Source organism: Podarcis liolepis (genome assembly GCF_965112155.1).
Source record: "Podarcis liolepis genome assembly, chromosome: 3".
NCBI lineage: Eukaryota > Metazoa > Chordata > Lepidosauria > Squamata > Lacertidae > Podarcis > Podarcis liolepis.
In genome coordinates this window covers 31,038,848-31,057,454 of record NC_139557.1, presented here as the reverse complement: position 1 = coordinate 31,057,454, position 18,607 = coordinate 31,038,848, and the positions used below count along the sequence as shown (strand labels likewise).

The 18,607-nt window shown below is 40.8% G+C and overlaps 1 protein-coding gene across 2 annotated transcripts in view; it reads right to left on the bottom strand.

Moving 5' to 3' along the window:
* TAF1B (TATA-box binding protein associated factor, RNA polymerase I subunit B) overlaps positions 1-18,607 on the bottom strand; it is a 35,382-nt gene that overhangs the window by 704 nt on the left and 16,071 nt on the right. Inside the window, exons 9-15 of one of the 2 annotated variants that reach the window (XM_083495617.1) lie at positions 9,783-9,930; positions 6,712-6,889; positions 4,914-4,960; positions 3,559-3,649; positions 2,932-3,002; positions 2,008-2,224; positions 2-1,862 (exon numbers count right to left, since the gene is read on the bottom strand). In XM_083495617.1, the coding sequence (XP_083351743.1) occupies positions 1,778-1,862; positions 2,008-2,224; positions 2,932-3,002; positions 3,559-3,649; positions 4,914-4,960; positions 6,712-6,889; positions 9,783-9,930 (837 nt within the window). In that variant the 3' untranslated portion in view covers positions 2-1,777. Of the gene's footprint in view, position 1; positions 1,863-2,007; positions 2,225-2,931; positions 3,003-3,558; positions 3,650-4,913; positions 4,961-6,711; positions 6,890-9,782; positions 9,931-18,607 lie in introns of those variants that run through there. The other variant, XM_083495616.1, reaches the window with a different exon arrangement.

The following is an 18,607-nucleotide window of genomic DNA, read 5'->3' as shown; positions in this document are numbered from 1 at the left end:
GGGGGAATAGAAAACAGCCCACAAATTTATTCCAAATTACAACATCCAGAAAAACGGGTACACATCCTATCATTATTCAAGCTCTTCTTGTACCACTACAGCTAAGCATTTATAGACAGCACTTGTAATCTGCAAAGTGTTTTGTAAGTGTTTGCTCTGCTTGCTCTGTGAACAACCCTGATGAGCCTCATGAGCCCTGCTTTAAAGATAGGCGACTCACTCTCAAAGAGACAGAAACTTAGGCATGGCCGTACAAAGAATTCACAAACGCGGAAGACCTTGAACCCGATTCTTACTTTTTAAAGAAACCCATTCTAAAGCCCTGTTCACACAAAGCAGTGGAATGTGTGGCGTGGGAGCTGCTCAAAATATAAACGGCAAAGAGTTTGCTACATATGGCAAGCTGCACTCAATAACTCTTGTGCAAATTTGCTGGTTTCGCTCTTCCAACCATCATGAGCTCCCAGATTTATGTAGTGGATTGCTTTACGTAAACAGCTGTGTGTGTGTGTGTGTACAGCAGACTCCAAGCTGTTTGGGTTTTAAGAAGCCACAGTGCTACTGTTTGTGTGCCTGAATTAGAAGTAAGGGGCTGTATCCAATGCAGCAGCAATCTGATTACACAACAGGACTTCTCCTTCCTCTCCTCTCCCCACATGACCCCAAAATTTGCTTCACAGGGCCACCCAAGCATCTGGGGGCAGACTCTTAGGGTGCATGATATTTGAGGGTGCATGATAGGCTGCAGGGAAGAAGAGAGGAGAAAGGAAGCTCAGTTGCACAAGTCTTTCCTAGATGATATTTTACACTGTCTTATTCCATTGGAAGTCACTTTGATTCTTGCTGATAGAACAGCAGGATACAAAAGATGAAACAAACACCTATCTCCAGCTTTCTAGCCCCTGGAATATACTGGGCATCGGTTTAAGAGCAGTACCAGACTAAAACCAGTACTAAGAACTAAGTAAGGAAAACGTGCTTCTGTCAATTAGGAGAAGGAAGTTTCTCTTGACAAACGTTTCCAGAGTCCAAATGTGTCTCTCTTGGTTCTAACTTATGTGGAAAATTACAAGAGGATGTTAGAAGTATATATAATTTATCTTTTTAAGCAAAAAAGACGTTTTGGTTCTTCTTCCAAAAATGAGGTTCACAATTCTAAAATCTACTTCTGATCTCTTAACCATCGAAGATGGTTAAAAGCTTTACAGGTTGGTAGTTTTAAGTGCGTACTACAGAGGTGACCAACACCTGGGCCACTTAGAAATGCAAGAAAGAAAGGAACGAGGTAATCTGGGTTTATTACATAGCCACAGGCTACTGGCTACCTTTTCATGTGGTTAGGTCTACTACCCAATAAGGTTTTTTTGTAAGTGCTAACTCTATATTGTACCCTGAACCAATCTCTCTATCTGACGTAGCCACAATCAAGAATGATAGTGGTACTGACCATAGGAAAGACTACTCAGGATCCCATTTTAATCTGATTTAAAATAAAGGTTTGACACCGACACAACACAGCCTCAAAGCGCTAACACTACAGAACTGGCACAAAGCAGCACATTAAATTTTTCAGCAGCCAGAATCATTACTTGAATGCATGAATTCTGTTCTCCTTCCAGCAATAAAGTAGCATGTATGCAAATCTTTTAGGTCTCTCTCTCTCTCTCATGTCTTCCACCTCACACTGCCTACTGGCAGAATAACATATATTGTTCAACAAGAAATCTATCATTAAAGGATGTTGGGATTAATATACTTTAGCAAACTTTAATGTCCTCTACCATATGTTCTTGTTCATTATACTGCATCTTTCTTTCAAACTGGTGATGAATAATAACAAAAAAGGCAAAAATGTAGGATACCTGAAAGGCAGCAAAATGTAACAGATGGGCGGGGTATAAATAACAAATTATTAGTATTAGTATTATTATATTCAAGTCAACACATTCTACAAGTCATCTTCTCACAAATGCTAACACATTTTCTACAGGGGTGTCAAATACTTACTTCCGTTTGCACAGTGCAGTCGTACACAACCAATACTTTCTGTTCAGAGTTGTTAATGTGTCGCCTTTTGGTTGCAAAATCCCAACCAGGCTGTGCCCGTGGAAACAATCTATTTCCTCAGTCCAGTTTAGCTGGAAACTTGAGGGGCTCCGCTTCTCAGAAGGTTCAACAGAACCAGACAGTGTTCGGAACTGCCTTTGAAGGTCCACTACCATTTCTGTACAAAGCGAAATGTAACAATGAGCCACAAAAAAATTTAAAGGCTGTTTCAGAAAGAAAGAAAGGCTGGAAGACTTTTATAAAGGAAGCAAACTTCACAAGGCACACCCAAATGCTGAATATAAGTTATTCTCCAAAAACATTAGTAATTCTGGTGATAGTAAAAAAATTATCAGAACGTAGCATCTTCTTGAAGAATTTGGGTGTCTCATGACAGGAACTTTAATGGAAAGTTTAAATAATTTCCAACAGCTGTACACATCACATGGGAAGAACTGACATATGGAAAAAGAGGAGTGTGGCCTGCCGGCCTTTTCTTTCTTTCTTTCTTTCTTTCTTTCTTTCTTTCTTTCTTTCTTTCTTTCTTTCTTTCAGAAAGGAACTCTAGCATTGTCTTTGTCAGGTTCCTCTCTTTTCACAGAGTGCACCTGTCAATCTACCGTATTTACAGCGCAGGAAGCAGAGTCAGGAAGGCCTCAAGAATATTCCAAAATGCTTTCTGGGAGAATGGCTCAATATTACATATTTGAGCCGCGTAAGGCTTAACGGCAGATGGTAGTTCTGTTCCTACTTCCTTGCCAGACTGGGAATCCCAGTCCCCTTTCTCCCTATGCCTCAGATGTGGCCAGGTTCTTAAGAACTGGATTCAACCTATGGGGAGGGGGGAAGAGTCATGTTTGAGGAAAGGAAGAGGGAATCACTTACGTCTTTTCTTGAGGAAAGCATATGTTTCGTGGACAAAAAACAATAGTGGCTTCTCACATCTCCATAAATGTCTGAAGATGCAAAAAAAGAAAAGAAAAAGAAAAAAGAAATATTTGGGGGTGGAGGAAAGAGAAGACAACACACGGTGGATTATCGTCACAACAACCATATCCTTAACTATGATCTAAACCTGTTATAGAACAGTTGAATACAATCACCTGTTTGGTTTCACCATTCACCCCAAAAATGCCAAAAGTGAAATATCTTCCATTAATACCACTGCGGCTACTTAGGGGAAATAGCAGTGTAGTGCTAAAACCCCTCCCACCAGAGCTTAATCATCTCTCCACCAAGGCTACTTTCTACAGAAGCCTTCCCCATACATTCCTCAAAATATTCCTCCCATTCCTTTTACTATAAATAAATAAATAAATAAATAAATGTCAGCAATGGTATCAGAAGTAAAAAGAAAAACCCACCAAAAACATTTACAAAGAGAGATTTCCTAAGACATTACAGATGGGTCTACCCACTTTAATTTGTATCTTCAGGTACTGCCCATTGCTATCATACCCTTTTAATTTCTCCAACCCAAATCAGAGACTGTCACGTCTATGAACACCACACCTGATTCTTCCTTCGTTAAATTTCTTCTGCTCCACATCCAGAGCATTCTTTACAACTAGGTACCATTTCCGAATATCAAACACTGGACAGCCTATAGTGAAAATGAATGAATTAAGTTTTAACTTTTATTCCATCCTTCTTTCATGAATTTAAAATCAGCGTGGCCTCGTTATTTCTGCGCAAGATAAGAGAAGACCAAGAAAGCTCCACATCAATTTCCACATACACCCTACAGGGTTCGAAACTCCCACCGATCTAGGCACATTTTGAGACAGGGAATTTCATTAGCGCGAGTGGTTCCTGAGCTCTGGGTACAGTACTGCGCCTACGATTTCAGATTAAAACTGCAGAGCGGAAGAAAAGGAGGACCTTTTTCTGCCTCCCCACTTCCAGCTACTCTCCGAAAACTGGAGAAGAGACCCTCTTAAGAATATTAGGGGGGTGGGCAGGAGAAGGACTAGACAGTGTGAAAAGTGAACATAATCTTTTAGCTGCAGTTCATTCACTTTCAGCTTTGTATTCTTGTTATAAAAAAACGTGCCTGGACATTAGGCTGTTGCATCCCTAGCCTAGGTGCCATTTAAGGTGCCATTTAGCTCTTAGCTTTCATATCTCGGTTTCTAACACTGACACCACACTATACTGACTCTCGTTAAGCTGCGATTAAAAGTATTGCATTCGTTTTTCAGCATTCTAGGATATCCAGCTTTAAGGGCATATTTGTATGAACAGATATCCAATTCTTCTTGGATGTTCTCCAAAGGGAGGAGGGATTCAAACCAAAGGATCTGCCTTACACCATCTTGTGAGACTTATTTGAGGGACTAGATCTACTGCTGACCACATCGTTACTACATAGTTGGGAATACAGCAATGATCTACCCAAGTTAACAGAAAACTAGTTAGGTTTAAAGAAGGCTAAAGCCAGCTGGGAAACGTGAGGGCAACAGGCAAGAGGACAGAGAGGAACAGAGGAGAGGAAGAATGTGATCCTGCAGCCGGTCCCTGATCTCTTTAGAGCAACTGAAGGATGAGCTATCTTACATCTGCACTGGAGTTTCTGGAAACTGAGCCTTTGTCAGTTTCTATCATTTGCTATGCAACCTCTGCATCTAAAAATTAAGAGACTACAGTCATTCAGATATTGCTAGGAAGCCACATGCAAATATAAAAAGCTCCTTTTTCACATGTAGATTTGGGCAGCTCTTTCATACATTCGTATGACTTACACTTTCTTTTCAATTCACATACTCTACTGAAAGAGCTTCCACGATTGTCTTGCATGTACGCTAGCATCTTAAAATATAGTTGGCAATGCAAAACTTATACTAAGCTTCTTCTAAAGTATTTGGTACCTTCTTCTTTCCTTTTGTTTCTCTCTTCGGCATAGTCTGCTAGTAACCTGAAAATATATCCAACAGATTCAGAGGGTTTTTTAAAATTGAAAACATGGTCCCCATTTTTTCAAACTATTCAAGCATATTTAAAATCTGAGCCACTCTAATGAATCCAAAGGCCTTATCTCTTAGGTTAAAAATTGAAAATTGTAAGGGCTGGTTCAAACCTTGCTCATCCCATGTGAATGGCCTCCTCCTATGTTGGAGTTCTTGGATAACTGGGGACCATCGTGGCTAGCTCTGCAGGATATAGACCCTGACCCTCCAATTATTTCTCCAAATCCTTGGCCTCATCCCCCAGAGGGGAAGTCGGACCCCAGGGTCATGACACCATTGGGCTTTACTTACATGGAACATCTTCATACAAGAATCTACTGTCATCTGGTGGGGGGGGGACGGGTTTCAACACTGACATGGACACTCATGTGATCAACACAACACAAGTGTTACAGCCCTCGCTGCTTGAAACACACCCTTTTCTGCCTCCACATTACAAGGATGAGGATGATTTACTACCCTTCCTTAGCCATAGGGTTCCAAAAATTTAAAATACGACATCAAAAACAGCTTAAAGCAAATTGGACTGGGATAAGTAACATTTGAACCACTGCTATGTCAAATAAGACCAGACCCTTTCAGAGCTGTGCTGCAGAGTTATTCTGCCTGACCAGGAGGGAAATCATAGAATCATAGAGTTGGAAGAGACCACAAGGGCCATCGAGTCCAACCCCCTGCCAAGCAGGAAACACCATCAGAGCACTCCTGACATATGGTTGTCAAGCCTCTGCTTAAAGACCTCCAAAGAAGGAGACTCCACCACACTCCTTGGCAGCAAATTCCACTGTCGAACAGCTCTTACGGTCAGGAAGTTCTTCCTAATGTTTAGGTGGAAATGGCAAAACGGATTCTAGATGCTATGTGAATATACACAAATTGAATATTAAGGAAGCAATATGTTATATTTCTCTTATTCAGTGTTCCATTTGTTTATTCCAATGATTCTCAAACTTTTTTTCTCTGGGCCACACTTCCATAATTAAAGTTTACTCATCTCACACCATTTTCTTCATTGATAAGAAATACATTGGAAAACAAAAAGAAACAACTCCCAGCAGTGCTTAATTCAGACCACAGAACACGACTACTTTATCATAAGATCACAGGACAGCCAGAAAGTATAAAACGATGCAGCTACGTAAGAAGATGAATCATTCCCAAAAGATAATTATAAACAATTATGTATGCACCTTATACAAACTCAATGAGAGGTGTGAGCTTGCTTTTGCCAGGTAATGTCATTTATATTAGGTCTAATTTGAGACAAACGAACTCTCATCTCCTCATCAACGCAAAGAAGCCTTTCTCTTTTCTGATCTTTCATACTGGTCAGAGTTGGAGAACGGCAGAAGAACAGTCAATGCTATTCTCCAGCACTCTATTCAAACGGCGATTCTGGATCACAACCTAGGACTGTCCTCAGTACCATTTGATACTCTCATTTTGAAAAGATATCGAGCCATATTTTGCAAATTAAAAAAACCATGTTTTGATACTATACTGCACTGAAATATTTAAGCATTTCTTTGTCCTTGAATCTTCCTGCCACGCTTGCCATCCTCTCCTGCCGCACCACACCCTTTGAGAACCACTGACCTAGTCCTTAGCGGTAATAAAAATAGCAGTCTAGGATTTTTGTGGCCCTGGACTGCAATAAGTCGGTAAGTTTACGTTTGTTATAACGGCAGCGCATACTTACCATTCATAATGGTCATCCAGCAAGAACAGCATTTTCAGCACCACGACTACCACAGCTACGGCAAGAATATCGTATTTCACATTCTGAGCTGATTTATTCTCAGGACGAAGTGTCAGGAAGTCCACTTCACCAACGCCAGTTTTTTTTACCACTCTGCACGTCCACTTGTGCATATCATCTGAATTAAGAAGAGGATAAACTTCAAATGCTATGGAAGTCCAACACAAAGAACTAGAGTTGGAACAAACCTTGGAGATTTATCCAGTCCAATGGTGGGGAACCAGACCTAATAAGGCTAGCCAGGCCTCCCCATTTGGCTCGCAATACTGCTCCACCAGGTCTTGCCACGGCTGGCAAGTCTTTAAAGGTACAAAAAAATTGTTCATAATAGACGTGTGAGTGTTACTCTATTCCTAGTAGATTAGTTGAGCATGTTTTAGTCATTTAAATGTACATGTGCACAATTGTGTTTGTGGGGGAAAGCTTTACTTTCAAACGGGGTCACCAGTGAGGTATACGAACTGTTTCTGATTATGGAAGGTAGTCAACAATTTAGGCAGGTGAATGCTGGCGGTATTTCAGAGTATAGTGACAACCCCTCTGGAATCTGATGAGGCAGTTGATTCATGACATCCTTGCTAAACTGGAAAAGTAAGAAATTGTGTTCCTTGTGTCTTCGAAGACACCTGTACAGCAATGTGAAGATTGTAGCTACAGTTAAAGTGGCGTAAAAAAGAAGTACAAATGTGCCTTTTCTTAAAAGAAGAAATGTTAAAATACAAGGCAACCTATCGATCTGTGGTAGCAGTACTGCTTAAACCTTATTTTTGCTGTGCGTGAAGACGTGCTCCAACCCAAATTTAGGGCGCAAAGTGTTATTAATTTCTGTTGGAGCATGAAGTTTCTGCTTTAATCTGTGCTGCATTAAGGACAATGGAACTTTACAGGGTTTAACTTTGATTGGATAACCTTCCTCAATCAGATCCATTTGTGCTTTGCAATTTTCAAAAGGTACATGCAGGACTGGCATTATAACATAGCAGTCCCAATTCTCTTAAACATGGTTTTAAGACTGAGTAAGTCCAGGGCTCCTATTCCGTCCCTGCTGTGTCATTTCCCTCCCTCCTTCATCAGCATCAATCATGGTATAACCAAAGCTAATACTAAGAAAACAGTTCAATCCTTGGCTAAAAGCTAACCATGATTAATACCAGCAATGGGACAAACAGCACTGTGCCCTAATTAATGCTGAAATGAGCGAGGAATTTCCACTGGATAAGAGAAGGGTCATGCCACAGCCTGCTTCCTATTCTAGTTTATTTATATTCATATTTCTAGGCTGCTTTCTCACCTGTAAGCAGCTGGTTATGCAAGTATGAATATGATTACTGCAGCAGCATGCAGAGTCTAAGAATAAATTAATACTGAATATTACATCTGGAATTCTAAGAGCACTGTCAACTTTTGGTATCCAAACCAGTCTTTCCAAGATGTTCTTGAACTAAAATCTCTGACCACTGGCCATGCTAGCTAGGAATGATTGGAATTATAGACTAACAACATCTACAGACCCAAAGTTGAGAAAGTCTGGTTCGGATACTAAAAGTTGACAATGATCCAACTCTGATCCAAACCACAGCTTCCAAAAATTATGACCAAAATAAAATGTTTCAACAGGAAACATTACATATATTGTAGCGGAAACTCTGTGATATATCTTAAAGTGATTTAAGAACAATAGTCCTGTTTACTTAAGCACCTAAAAAATCCTGTTTCATTGAAAATACATAGTAAAAGGGAAAATAATAAAATCTAAAGGGAAGACATGAAATGTACAATCCTATACACGATTACCTGAGAGGAAGTCACGTTGAACATAATGAGACTTATTTCTTAGTGAACCGACATAGGTGTGTACAATTAGGAACCCAGCAATACGTAGGAACACCTTATTTTTCTTACATATGAATCTCATTTTCTCCAAAGAGTGGTTGGGTAGAATCAAATGGTCAGCTATGTGACTTTAATTGTTCTGTTAACATGACTCAGCAGCAGAGAGGATCACAACCTTCTTTTTCATGCTGTGTTATTAAAACTCGAGCAGATGTGTCTGGAAAACATTTAGTACTTTCCTTTAATTCTGCTGCTGCCCTAGTGATTAAGTATTTGAACTCCTTCTTGTAATAAAGAGAAGATGAATGTGTGTCTATATGAAGCTACATAGAAGAGACAGTGAAGAAAGTAACATGTTTGCAGACATGATCCGTTCTTATATTTAGTCAAGTTTTATTTTCATACCCAGTGGATTCAGAAACAGGATTTCATATACCAAAAAGGTTTAGAGTGTGACTTTGTTTTAATTATTTTAGTACAGTACCAGGGAAGAAGTTAATTGAAAGCTTAACCCAACACCCGTGAGGCATACATTCTGTCTACTGAGCTCACAACAACTAGGTGAGGTAGGCTCGGCGGAAAGATAGTCGCTTTCCCAAGTTATCTATTATGCCAGCGTTTCCCAAACTTGAGTCCCCAGTTGTTTTTTGGACTACAATTCCGATCATCCCTGACCACTGGTCCTGCTAGCTAGGGATAATGGGAGTTGTAGTCCAAAAGCAGCTGGAGACCCGAGTTTGGGAAACCCTGTCCTGTGCTTCTTCACTGAGCAGGGATCTGAACCGGTATTTCTCAGTTGCGAATTCAGTGCTTAAGCCGCTGTCCCACACTGGCTCACTCATAAATTTTGAGCCATTGGCTTTGTTTGACAGATCTTAGAGCATCAGCCATAAGTTTCAAATATAAAGCCCTAGGAGTTCCCATGCTACTACCAACTTGAAGTCCATGAAACACTCCAAATTTGCCATATGGAGAGAAACCCAGCCAGATGAGCGGGGTATAAATGGATTATTATTATTATTATTATTATTATTATTATTAGGAATGTGCTTTCGACATTAGCACAGTAAAGGCTATTTAAAAGGACTTGATAATGCATAATTTTTGTTCGTTGGGAAAAATAGGGTGAACATTAAATTGGGTGTTACAAAACACATCCCTCCCCCACATGCCCTTACCAGGCAAGTTGGCTTCCATCATATACTTCATGCACAGAATGTTCGGATGAAGGAAGCTGCCTTCTGCTATATCTGGAAAACAAGGTAGCTTCAGGTATACAGCAAGGGCCTGCGTCTTTTCGTGAACATCTTCATACGCAGGCCAAGACTGGAAAACAAAATCGAAAATAAGTGTCATCATTAGAACGAAAGCACATTTGCCCTCTATAGAAATTTGATCTGCTTCTTGGGGGACTCCACAAAGCACCAAGCACTATGCTGAGTTGTTCTTTTAGCCTGGAACTTTCTTCGCTCTTTTGAGAAACCCCTAATGAAAACATAAATACAACAACAGGAAAAACCAAAAAGAGATCTATTATCAGTTAAGCTAGAACCTCTTTAGCCCTGTAAATACACAGCATTGCTGCTTTTAACTGCTTTGAACAATATTTTGGGCACAAGGTCCTATTTACAACATAAGCCAAAGGATAAGGCATCCATACCACAGTTAGCTGAAAAGCAAGTTAAAGCAAACCTACGTGATCCTAAAACTTCTAGAAAGCTTTAGAAAACTTATTTCAAAGTGTACCTTTAGGTTTTTAATACACTGATTCATATTACTTTATGAACAGAGAAGGCAATAACCATTTTTCTAATATAAATGGATGAATAATATTTCATTTCAATCAAACTTATTTTCTGATAGCTTCAGAGTATGTTACAGGTTGCATTATAAAGATAGAAATGTAAACCTGGTTTGTTTGATTTTGGCCTCACTTCTATAAGAGAGAGAAAAGGGGTTTCACCCCACAGCAAACCACAAAAAAAGGAAAGAGAATTTGCAAGTGTAGAAAAGTTTGCTGAACTTAAAACATGAAAAATACTATTGGAACCTAAAACAAACAAACACTTCAGAAATTTTGAGTTTGATCCCAACAACCACAAGCAGAGTTCTGCTCCCAAACATATAGGCTTTCATTGCTTGGGGGGGGGGGGAATGTATTGCCTGGGTGCCCAGAGATGTTGGCTTGGATTGCTAGCCAGTTATTATTTGTTACCACCAACCTCCTCTTCTCCCCAATTTTCTCTGACACATGCCAGAAGGTTTGGAGGAAGAGGTAGTCTTTTGTCCCTTCAATCTGCTGTGGCCTTGAGGGAGGAGGTGGTCTTTTGTGTGCTGCTATGTTCGAATCCCCGCGACGGGGTGAGCTCCTGTTGCTCGGTCCCTGCTCCTGCCCACCTAGCAGTTCGAAAAGCATGTCAAAGTGCAAGTAGATAAATAGGTACCACTCAGGCGGGAAGGTAAATGGCGTTTCCGTGCGCTGCCCTGGTTCGCCAGAAGCAGCTTAGTCATGCTGGCTATATGACCTGGAAGTTGTACACTGGCTCCCTCAGCCAGTAAAGCGAGATGAGCACCGCAACCCTAGAGTCGTCCGCGACTGGACCTAATGGTCAGGGGTCCCTTTACCTTTACCTATGTTCTTCTCAACAGAGTCAAGGACACTTGTCTCTCGTGAGAACTTTTGTAGAAGTCTGCCTGTGTCCAAAAAGATCACATTAACCATCAAGTTTGCACTTACAAACAGGTGCCTATAAGTAGCACATACATGTTTCAGTCTCGATGGGATAATCTTAACACAGCTCTGTCATGATGGGAATTCTGTGAATATGTGTATTACAGAAGAAAGCATAAGGAGGAGGGGAGAGATGTCATGGGTTTTACAGAGAAAAGCGCTTATTAATGGCGTAGCAAAAAATATTCTGCTTTCTTTCCACGCATTTAGCATTCTGAAAACAAGACATCCATTCAAAAGTTTCATTTTTGATAATGCCAATTAAACAAACAAAGAAATAAACAATAAAAACATTCTCAGGTTCCCCTGGAGTCCACAAATAGCACAAGGCATACACAACTCCAGCAAAAAGTTTACTCATGCATGTAAAATGTCTACAAGGTGTATTATGCTTGCAATCTTCCAGAGCAGCAAGTTTGTTTGTTTTTTAAAAAGCAACCTTTTTGCCTGAAGCACTTTTCCTGAAAAACAAGAAATACATGCTTTACAGGACTGTTGCACATCAGGGTTTACGTCGGTCTTCAGACATTTCAGGATAGGTAGTCAAAGCAGCATTTAATAATGAAAGCTACAAGTTTGAAGGAATATGCTTTCCTTGGTATTCCACACATAAGAAGTATAGGAATAAGGTTATAAATATCTAATAAAGAAAAATTAACAGTCAAAAATATGCCCTGTTCAGGATGTAAATAAAAACTGAGCACCCAATTATTTTAGGATTTTACTGGACATTACTGGGATTTCAAAGGCTGAATTGACATCCGGGGGGAATTTCCAAAAGGCGGTGCTTTGTCAATTTGAAAAGTTGTGTTTTTGTAAATACTGTGGTACCTCTGGTTATGAACTTAATTCGTTCCGGAGGTCCATTCTTAACCTGAAACTGTTCTTAACTAGAAGCACCACTTTAGCTAATGGGGCCTCCCGCCGCCACACAATTTCTGCTCAATAAATAAATAAATAAATAAATAAATAGCTCAACAACTTTGGGGTTTTCATAAGAAAATCCAGGGTGTCCTGGTTTATGGCAACCCTGAACTAGCTCTCTCAATCGAATAAGCTGCCAAAGTCCGCCCCGCCCCCTTTCTAAGGACATAAGCTGAAAGAGCATTGCATTATTAGGACCAAGAAATGTGTCATCAGAACTAATAGTCTAGGCTCTGCATTTTGCCAGCCTCTCTTCTACCTCCAGGAGCAATCCAGCTGCACAAGTAACCCAATATTTGGGGGTCCACCAGCAAAGCAGAACCCAGCCCAAGAAATCCCCCATGGATATTCAAGCAATACTACGCCTCCTGCATTTGCATGCCATGCGGCGCAGCAAATTTATTTGGCTGACTGTCACACCTACTCAGAAGGGCATTTCCCCTTCTCATCCGACTTGTCATCAGCCCTCCCCTTCCACCAAACCTTTTCATCCCACCATGGCATACTATTTTATAAGACCCTGTGGGTTAAACCACAGAGCCTAGGACTTGCCAATCAGAAGCCCTGCCCTGGACTCCATTTATTAGGGCTTGTCCACATTTGAGTGTTGATTCTGCTTAGCTGAATAAAGCACTACTGGGTCGCTGCCACCAGAGCTATACGTGTTGGGACGCGGGTGGCGCTGTGGGTTAAACCACTGAGCCTTCGGCTTGCCGATCAGAAGGTTGGTGGTTTGAATCCCTGCGACGGGGTGAGCTCCCATTGCTCGGTCCCTGCTCCTGCCCACCTAGCAATTCGAAAGCATGTCAAAGTGCAAGTAGATAAATAGGTACCGCTCCTGCGGGAAGGTAAACGGCATTTCCGTGCACTGCTCTGGTTCGCCAGAAGCGGCTTAGTCATACTGGCCACATGACCCAGAAGCCAATAAAGCGAGATGACCGCCACAACCCCAGAGTCGGCCATGACTGGACCTAATGGTCAGGGGTCCCTTTACCTTTAATCTAGATGAACATGAGGGAATTACAGCACTGGGAATGATGCTTCTACCCGAATTATTTCCTCAAACATCCATATAAACATTTTAACTACTTTGAAGAAAGAGCTATTAGTCTTGTTTTCAAAAATGTTTATTTAAAACGAAACAGATCGTTATGTTAAATGTGTCACAGCCCACGGCTTAATTTTAATTATCTGGTGATGAAAAACAATTCTAAGTGTTGGATTACAATTCTACTATTTGGACAGTGTCATCTTGGGGGGGGGGAGGGAGAAATACTCCCGCAAATACAAGTACTACTGTACTGTTTCCCTTATAAAGGAATATTTTTTTCCCATACAAAAAGTAACCTAAGTATGTATTTAGCCATATAATTTAGAACAGAACAGAACTGGAACGTTCAGAAACAGGAGAGTAGCAAACTTACTCCACCCAAGGCCACTCCAATGCCTCCTCTGGCAAATCTATACTACTGAGATTTTCACTGTACTGTACATCTATTAGTGAACACCAGTATAGCACAGGGGTAGGCAGTATGATGCCCTCCAACTCCCATTTGCATTGACAGCTCAGCACAAGGTGGGGAGGGCTGTTGTTTTTTAACCTCCCTGCACTCTACTGCTTGGAAAATGTGTTGATCACACAATTCTCCCCACAAGAAGTTACCTCAGGATAGGAAGAAGGATGTGCTCCTGCAAGTATTACACACACACACACACACACACTCTCTCTCTCTCTCTCTAAATAAAGCTTAATTCAAGTATGTAAATAAGCAGCGGGACTCCCTGTTAGTGGAATGCCAGCAGCCTCTCTTATGAGTTAAATTTCAGGCCTCAATTATTATTTTTTTAAGGTTAGCAGTTAAAAAAAAAAAGTGACAAATTTTCAGGCTTTTCTAATAACTTTGAGCTACATCTGCATCAAATTCAGTTTTATGGAGCTAAATAATCTGGAAAGCCTTTTTTAAGGAAGTAATATAACACTTCCAGAAATTTTAAAGCAATTTTTAGGGTACATGTGTGTCAAATTTCAGAGCTCTAGCTCGGTGGGAGTTACCTGGTGAATTTCAATACCCAGTCAACTTTCTATCACAAAACACCCGCAAAAATCACTTGTAAAAGTAAACATGTCGCATATGTGATTAAGAGTATCACATAATATTGGAATATTGTAGATACAGAAATTTATGATGCAACACCAGTGCAACCAGTTGCCAATTATGTAAGGGCAATGACAATATTGCCATTGACTGCCAAATGCAAAACTTACAGCCAAACTGGTACGTGAAATAACAATGACCTAGTGACTCAGTGTTTTCTACACTGACATTTCTAAAATACAAATCAGATTAAGATTCCTTCTTCATTATTACCCCTTAATTGTTTTGTATTTTCCTTCAGCCTGCTAGTGTTTACATCCTTTCGCCTAATTCATACATCTGTTGGAAATTTTCTTTAACAGATAGGATTGTAAGGATTAAAACTGCTACATCAAAAGTAAACCTAAGTGGCCCCCACCTTCACAACCCCATTTAGATTAAGAAAGTGGGAACCATTTAGTTAATTTGAGAAGCAAGGGAAAGAGGTGAAATTTGGAACCACCAGGCTCAGGGTGGAGGTAATTTATTTTCACCATTGGTAGTAGCTTTTTTTAGGGCTTACAACAACAACAACAGTAACAACAACTTTATTGTGCTGTTGCCATGAGCAGTATCAGCACCACCACAGCTTGTTTCTCATTGGCCTGGCTCCTACTGGGGAACTGGGTGCAGACGGAGGGAGAGTATAGCAGCTACCAATGAAGGCTATTGTATTTTTGTGGTGTCTGCCATTTCCACCCTTTGCAACAATGGTTTGGAACTAGTGCTGCATCCAGAGCATTGTGGGAAAGAAAATGGTGTCCAGACCACATACAGCTGTGGCAACACAATAAACTTAAAATTAAAAAAATAAAGGAAGACTAGAAGAAACTACTGCTGCTACAGCTAAATGGATAACAATGGTCAATCTGTCTACCACGAAGACACAGCTTTTGGTGCAGAGTAATGGAAACAAGTATATTTAACACAGGGCAGAAGTTCGGGTTTTCTATCTTTCAGACAAATAAGGGGAGCTTTATATCTGATAATTCCATTCCTCATGGGTGTGTTTTGTCCCCCAAAGAAGCAGGACAAGAAAAAGTGTGGGCAATAATGGTCTTATCACAGCACCTTCATATCTCTGAAAAGAACTGTAATATGTTCAATGGTATGTATACATTTTTCCATGTCCTACTATTGACTCTAGTCAAACAGGTCTGGCAAATTTTTGTGGTGCTTCAGACACCTGATTGACCAACAACCACAGTAGGTCAAGAGAAATGAGAATGCACTCCCAGAGCAACAATAGCTGTACCATACAACCTTAAACTCGAGTGGGGTATGCGAAATGATCATGTATTTCCAACTGAATTTAGTATACAGTGATTATTTGCTGGTTTTAAAAACTGGAGGGGTGTGCGGTTAGACTGATTAAAAAAAAAAAATTACCCATGCACTTTCAAGGTTGGACTGCTGTAATGCAGTCTATGAGGCTGTCTTTAAAGACAGCTTGAATATTACCCTACACTACCTTATAAGAAGGCGTTTTATCCCTAAAAGGAAGCATATGCATTTATACAATTAATAATAATAATAATAATAAAATATAATATATGCACAATGAAATGTTCATGGAGAAAAAAGATGATAGCCTAAGAATAAAAATATATTCACCACGATAAGCGCAGGCTCAGAGAGATTTTAGGACTCATTTTCTTTTCCTTTTCTGTACCTTTTCCTCCCAAAAGAAAATGTAAAGTGGCTAACAGTAGCATACCAATATGAATACAATAATATAATATGCTTATTGGCACTGGAGTGCCTTTCCTTTTTAGCATTACTGCAAACACAAATTTAATTTTTAACAGTTTTTCCACTAACTGAATTTTCAAGTTTCTCAAAAACAGTGGGGGGGGGGAATACAGAGGAGGTAAGGAATGTTTAGAAAACAGAGAGAGCAGCGATGTAAAGGGTGGACACATATCTTCTAACATCTGTGAAGCACATGCTCCTGGTGATGTAACAAACGGAGGGTGTGCCTTGGGATTACTAAAGGGCCAACAAATGGCAGGAAAAAACTAATATGTGGGTGAACCACCTACAGCTTAACTTAGAGAGCTGCCTAATATCCTGGCTTGCTCTAAGGAATAAACAATTCGTGAAGGAGATGCAACACCCAGCTATGGAGATAAGATACTGGCAGCAGATTCCCTCCGAGCCAGAAACAGCCATGTCTGGCAAATACCAATGAAATTAAGCTCCCGTGGGAAAAGAAACACCAGCCGTATAGGTGGTAAGCCCAGATTTGACTGGAGGAGAAGTTAGAAAATTTGAAATTAGATTGGGGTACTTGTGCAACGTATGTTTCTCGCTGAGACTATGCCCTCCACTTGCCCTATCCACCTTCAATGTATCTTGAAGTAGCTGATGCAACCTGATCAGCATGTTGCATGAATATGGAATCACCAGTCCAATTCACACTGTAAGAATGGCTTATCTTTCTCTCTCATGGTGTGCACACTTACACATTCACACCCCAACCACAGTCTCCACAGATCAACTCACACATCTCAGGCCATGAGCAAGGAGATCTACATAGAAAACGAGTTTAAATCATTCACACAACCATATATGAATTCTGTTCTGCTGCTAGAAGATAAGGTAAAGGTAAAGGGACCCCTGACCATTAGGTCCAGTCATGGCCGACTCTGGGGTTGCGGCGCTCATCTCGCTTTATTGGCCGAGGGAGAAGGCGTACAGCTTCCGGGTCATGTGGCCAGCATGACTCAGCCGCTTCTGGCGAACCAGAGCAGCGCACGGAAATGCCGTTTACCTTCCCGCCGGAGCGGTACCTATTTATCTACTTGCACTTTGACGTGCTTTTGCACTGCTAGGTTGGCAGGAGCAGGGACCAAGGAACGGGAGCTCACCCCGTCACGGGGATTCAAACCGCCGACCTTCTGATCGGCAAGTCCTAGGCTCTGTGGTTTAACCCACAGCGCCACCCGCATCCCATAGGATTATTCATCACGGATTACACTTCACGGCAGAAAAGAGCGTTCACTGGATAGTCCTGTGAGGCAGATCTGCTTGAATAACACGATTAAACTGGCATATACAGGGTGAGTCTTTTAAAAAAGGCCCCCATGGAACATGTGCACTCTGTATCCACGGGGCCTCTTCTAAAGGACTCACCCTGTATATATAGGGAATCATATAAAGCCACACCCGTTGACACACTAATTCAGCTTCTCTCTCACTCACAAATATTAAAAGATAATGGCAGAAAGCAAAATTAGTTTGAATTTGACCAACATTTCAGTAAGCCTATCTTCCCTCTCTGTTAAGCAATACTTCAGCAGGTAAGGACAAGCCAGAGTTTCTGTTACACAACAGCAGATTCCCGTGATACACCTGATTACAATAAATGTCAGAAATGAACTTCCTCCTCAGCTCTTTTTAAAGAGCCTCACCCTTGCTTATTGTCATTTCTGAAGCTGTTTCAAGAGAGAAAATAAAATGCTACTTATGTGTGGCACCTGTTAATTTCACTAACTCCAAACCGACTAAAAAAAGAAAGAGAGAGATTGAATAGAAGAGGTTCAGGTCCCCAAATCCTAACCAGAAAGACAAGGAAGCTGCTATTTTGGGCACGAAAGAAGGAGGGGGTTTATTGAGAACTCAAATGCTTCATCTTGTAAGTCTCAAATAGGCACGACAGGTAAAATAGGACATACATCAAAAAATATATATCCATCCTTCAAAGCTTCATTATCCTTCTGGCAAAATGAAAGCCAGATGCAGCATATTTGAGAAAAATAAACCATGATTTGAACACACACACCCCTACCTGACACAGAACATCCTGTTTGCCTGTCCATAACCACCACCTTTACTCACTTGGCTCACTAAAGCATCTCTGCCCAATTACAAGGAATAACTGGCATGAAATCAGGTTGTGTCACTGAGTCCAATGCAGGTAGGAATCCATGGAAAGGACAGGTGACAAGTGTATTTCCAGTAGACAACCCAGATACTGGCAATGTGGTCCAAAATGCTCTCCATGGCCAAGAGTGAAACAAGAACCGGCTTGGAAGCAAAGCCTTACTTCCTTGTGAACAAGGACCTAGTTACGTCACTGTGGACTGGAAGCAGGGTACTACAGGAAAGGAATATAGTTTTGAGGACTGCCTATAAGTTCAGGAGAGAGAGGCAAAGAGGAAGGATCTCCTGAACTTCTCTCTAGAACCAAGAGCAGCAGAGAAATGAGGTC